Source organism: Phalaenopsis equestris, unplaced genomic scaffold (assembly GCF_001263595.1).
Source record: "Phalaenopsis equestris unplaced genomic scaffold, ASM126359v1 Scaffold000002, whole genome shotgun sequence".
NCBI lineage: Eukaryota > Viridiplantae > Streptophyta > Magnoliopsida > Asparagales > Orchidaceae > Phalaenopsis > Phalaenopsis equestris.
The window spans coordinates 5,559,496-5,565,281 of NW_018164444.1; the positions used below are offsets into that span (position 1 = coordinate 5,559,496).

A 5,786-nucleotide genomic window follows, 5' to 3' on the forward strand; every position below is an offset into this window, starting at 1 on the left:
TATATATCTAAAAATGATTATAAATTTATTTTAAAACACAAGTTTTAGTATAGCAAAGATAACCATTTTTTAAAATTTATTTAACTCGGTTGCTTGAAATTATAACTTCTATTTAAAAATAATAGAGCCGTTTTATTTTAAATAATACAAATTTAAAAAAAAATGTTAACATTATATATTTCATTACAATAATAAAATTATTATTTTTTAAAGTTTATTATTATTATTATTATTATTATTATTATTATATATATACATATAAAAGTAATAAAATGTTTCTTTAGATTCATCTATGCAAAACACAACGACTATTTAATTCTTTTTTTTTCCTCCTATAACCCTAGTTCCTCTCTAATGCATCTTTCTTCCATTGTTCGTGTTCTTGCCTTTCACTTGCATACAACTCCACTTTCAAGGAACAACAACCCTTCTTATATCTATCTCATCAATATCCTTTAGCACTTATAGTTTTTCCATACTTTAGCACTTTAAAGTGATGATGTTAAATTTGGTTATCGAGCTAGCCTCCTCTAATGTGATTCTCCTAATTTGGTCTAATTTATTATTTTTATTGATTAGCTTTTTGTATAATTATTGTTGATCAGTCTCTTCCTCTAACTTGCAGTGGCCCCAGTGATATGCCAACTAAAGAGCCTCTCCCTGCTCCAGCGCATCTATGGGTGTTATTCTTATTTTTTCCCTAAATAAATCTTTTTTATGCAGCTAATCTTGGGTCGAACCAAGCTAACTTAATTTCATACTTTTCTATAAATAGTTGTGTTCAATTTTGCTCAGAACAACATTAAATAATTTCAAATATTATTTCAAGATAAACTTTCTATTATTATTCCCCAAAGAAGAATCATTAAGCCTATTGAACTACTGAAACTTTCTTTGGCTAGCAAGTTCATATAAGGTTATCTCAATCTAACAATCATAAAAAATATTAAGAATTTTATAATCTAAGCTTTAATTTTTTTTCCTCACATTAATTAATTTGAGATATGTCTTATCAAACTCTTAACTATATAAGATTGAAATACTTTATTTTTTTTGGTAAATTTAGCCTTCTATAGGGTTTCCTCTTGGAAGTTAAATGGTATTGGAACTTGACCTACTAAATGAATCCCATATCATACTATTTGGAAGATATTTTCCCATCTCAAGTGCATCTGATTTGATAGATCGAGTAATCTTTTTTTATCTGAGGTCAATATTTAGCACCCAATTATATAAGAATGTTCTAACAACATTAGTTTGTTGTCCTCCTTTTGCTCTAGTGTTGATGAAAGTTAATTATAAAATATTTATAGAGAAAATTTGGATCAACGTTAAGTAAAATGACTATTGCTAGAAGTTGGACTCTAAAAAGATGTCATTCTAGTACATTAATCATTTCACATATGTGATGCCTCATGTAAAAAGCTGCTTCAATATTAAATACTTTGGTATCTTAAAGATGTGCAATTATGTGGGTCGGTCGTTTATAGTTCTTAGAAAATGACCCTTATCTCTTCTCTCCTTAGGAGAATGCCTTATTTTTGCATTTGAATTTTAACACAGATGTTTCCATCAATTTATCTCTCTTTAACTCATTTCCTTCTACTTATATTAATCTGGATCCCTCCACTCAACTGAAATTGTTTGTAGTTTTGCTATTAGATGCCACTCGTAATGAAAATCAATAAAGAGAATCAATTCTTAAATCTTCTTGTACTAATTCATATAATGTCAATTGTAACTCATCTTAAGCAATGCAAAGATAATATCTCACCCCTTTTAAACAAATGGCTATTTTTAGCTTTCTTACTAGGTTTGAGGGATAAAACAAAACCTCACTAAATATTTTGAGACATGTGAGATCTTATATGGAGGACTCTCTAAAATATAATCCATTCAAATAAGACACTAACAATAGCTATATTTTGCCCAATTTTGAGATTTATATAATTTCCACTATTTTTCAATCTATCTTTTTGTGGAATTCATATTTTTATGACTCTTGCACAATACTTATCTCATGATTCCATTATATCATCACACACAATGATATTTCACTTTTATTAAGAAAATATAAGTGTCTTTTCCATTCAAACTCATACCCTAATTACATTACTATCAATATAAAACAAAACCAAATAAAATACTAATCAAATATTTAAAAAAAAAAATTGCTCTTCCGTCACCTGTAAAAAATCAAATCAGCAAGAGGATCCCTCACAATGCAACCCAAATCAGATCCATTCAACTTTCGATCAATGCTTCTGCGTTTGTTGAGAAAAGAACAGCGTTCCTGTCATAAAAGCCCCAACCGGATTCGGATACATCGAAGAACTATCCGTTTCAAAATCGCCGCCAACCGCCGTCCTACCCCCAATATCCATTCCCGGCGCAAACCCGCCGGCTGTCACGGCGGCGCCGCCCGATAAGCACTCGCCGGCGAGGTGCATTTGGTTCTCCGCCGACGAAAGCACCGGCCCTTGATCATATAACAAACCCTTAAAAACATGACCTTTTATACTCACCGCCGTCTGATACGCAAGCTGCTCCTCCGTCTCATCCATTTGTCTCACCCGCACGCATCGAAATACCGCCGGTAAAGTAACCTCCGCCGGAAAAATCACACCTTGATCTCCTACAGCCCTTCTGGAGCTTTCTCCTCCGGCCAGCTTTTGATTCCGTTGTCGGCGTTTGGCGGCGGGAACCCATGTGCTTTTTACATGTGTTTGGCAGTAAAAGCCGCGATTTTTACAGCAAACTTGGCATCGCATGTGAGAGCAATTTTTCCTCGCTTGGATTCCGCAATCTTGACAAGTTATTAATCCATTTCTGTATTCGCCGGCGAGCTCATCGCCTCCGCTACCAAAGGCCAGCAGAGAGCCCGAAGGAACTGAGAAAAGTTGCTCTTGTTGTTGCCATATGGGTTGCCCTTCGCGGCGAGTTCTGTTGTAAAAGAAAAAGCTTTCTTGTTCGTCTCCTCTTTGGTAGCCGTAGCCGTCACCGGAGCCTCCTAGGTAAAAGCCTGCCATTGTTCTCCTGTGTTTGGTTTCTCCTGAGATTCCATAGCCACTGCTTTGCTTGCAAGTGGATCACAAAAACCTTCGCTTGCTTCTTAGAGAAAGCATGGTGAAGAAGAAAAGAGAAAGTGAAAAGGAAGTTACAGAATGAAGCAATTGTGGTCTGTTTTATTAAGTTTTTTCGCTGATTTATATAGTGTTATACATATACACCTATATATACACCTATATATATATATATATATATATATATATTTAATTATTTCAAGTTAAAAAGAGCCAAATATATATATGTATATATTTGGCTTTTACTCCCGATTCTTATTGTTGAGAAATTAGGGCGCAGAAAAATAGAAATCGACACAAATTTAGAAGAACAAAAAGATTTAACAAGGTTCAACAAAGATGTCTACGTCGTCAGGAATAGAACTTCCATTAATCTAAAAAAAGAGTACAAAATACAGAATACAATAACCTAGGGATTCAAACATGTCTATTTATAACCCTAGAAAGAGTAGAAAAGAAAATATTGAGTACAATATGTAATTAACAAATTATCCCTTATTGTACCCCCAACTCACATAAGGAAACTCTCCTGATTTAAACAGAATCTTCAGCTCCGTTCGCATATATCCCTTATATGATATATGAGCCATACCTAACACTTATGTATTTACATATTTACCTACCGTCAAAATTTGTATTTAGTTGGACGTTTTTCATGGATTTTTTGTTGTTGAAGATTTTTAACTCTATGATTGCGGGACAAGCTTTTTTGGAAGCTTTATTAGAAGTGATTAAACAACCGAGACTATTTGATTAACAGCAACAAATCATTACAGAGACTTTTCGAAAACTAACTTTTTAATCGGTCGCCATCAAATCACCTAATTGTTGAATTGAGTGCAAGTGCATTTAACCTGTAAGGTAATTATCAAAGCCATTAAAAAACTAGGGGTACTTACACACATACCACTCAAGTCTTATATATTTACATATCTAGCATTTATATCACTGAAATCTTTCACATCACATAAAAAATATTATAATTTTAACTAAAATAAAAGTAAAATACATCTTTCATACATTAATAAGAAGGTATATACGTAAAAATTGAAGTTTTAGTTATATAAATACCTAACATCTAAACTTTAATTATTTTATTTAGCCTTTAGAATGGGTGTTTGCAATTTTTATGTATTTACATATCTAATGCTTGAATTTTATAATATTTGTTATTTTCTTATCACATAAAAAATATTATTACTTTGACTTTTAAAATTTAAAATACACTGTTTATCATATAAACATCAAAATATATATATATATATATATATATATATAAATGTTAGATATGTATGTACATATAAATAAATTTATCTAAAATGAAAGATGTTGACAGTATGAATGTATAAAAAGAAAATTTTAAATATGTTATAAAAAGACTTACTACATTCCAATAGTTTATCCCTTCAAGTGTTAAGAAAGATGCTATATATATATATATATATATAATTAACTACTGACCTTCTTCCGTACGATGAAACGGAGGACATCACATCTGAACACGACCTTCGTACAACACTATCTCAAGAAGTCGTTTCTGTAAGAAGGACCGCTAGCTGGGAGCCGCACCGCCGCACACCGGAACTCCACGAGCCTTGCGTAGACTTGCACCGCCGCCGCGCCGTCTCGCATTGTTGCTTTTTCTTCCATTTTTATCTCTTCTCCGTCGAAGCCACCAGACCAGCTTCGAACTCCGGCCAGTTTCGAGGCTTGCTTTCACTCTCGTGCCCTATATTTTTTAAAAAAATCATTTAACTGTTTTCAATAATATAAAAAAAATCCGGAATTTCAAAAATATAGGAAGTTTAATGTATTTCAAATTCATTTTACTTTGAAGTTTAATGTATTTCATTTTACTGCCGTAGATTCGCCGGAGAAGCTAAGGAGGCGATGGAAGCGTCGAAACTCTTTCTAGGATTTTTCAGGTAAAAATATATGATGTCTCCTCCTGCTACTTTTATTTTATCTCTATACGTGCTAGATCTCGTACTACACTAAGACGCTAATTTATTACTCCAATGTTTTTGAATTCTGGCAAACATCACTGTTATGGTATGACTCATATATCATATAGGGACAGACGCTGGAACGAAGCGGAGCAGAGCGGAGCGAAGCGAAAGAATCTGTCCAAATCGGGAAGTTACGTTATGTGGGTTGGGGGTGTTGGGTCAACGCCCCGCTATACGGTACAAGGGTAATTTGGGAATTACATATTGTACTGTAGGGTTTATTCTAGGATTATAAATAGAACTGTTTGTAATCCTAGGTCTTTGAGAGAGTTGGATCCCGGAATTCTGTAAACTCTTTTCTGATTATTGAAAGGAACACGCCGCTCTGCTCCCGAGGACGTAGGCATCTTTGCCGAACCTCGTTAAATCTCTGTGTTCTTCTGGATTTGTGTCGATTACTGTTTTTCTTCGCCCTTATTTTCTCAACAATCACACAATACTCTAATCTTTAAAATCACATTAAAATATCTCCACCCTAATCTTTTAAAAGTCAAATGTACATTTGGATATATAAACTTATGACATCGAAATCTTATAAATATAAATATTAAATTTTATGAGATATGTCATATCTAAGTCCATAAGTTTTGTGTGGTTCGTATGTAATTTTCTCAGGCACGGTGGCGGGTCTCAGAAAAATCTAATCATTTGAATGGTGAAGGGAGGAATGAATGGAGGAGCTGAAATGGTGGAT

General features: G+C 33.4%; 1 protein-coding gene across 1 annotated transcript; it reads right to left on the minus strand.

Annotated features, from left to right (window-relative positions):
- Nucleotides 1–2,255: 2,255 nt before the first annotated feature.
- LOC110039286 (protein SHI RELATED SEQUENCE 1-like) lies at nucleotides 2,256–3,029 on the minus strand. Its single transcript, XM_020744295.1, has one exon. It carries the CDS (start codon nucleotides 3,027–3,029, stop codon nucleotides 2,256–2,258), a length of 774 nt encoding a protein of 257 aa, XP_020599954.1.
- Nucleotides 3,030–5,786: the final 2,757 nt, after the last annotated feature.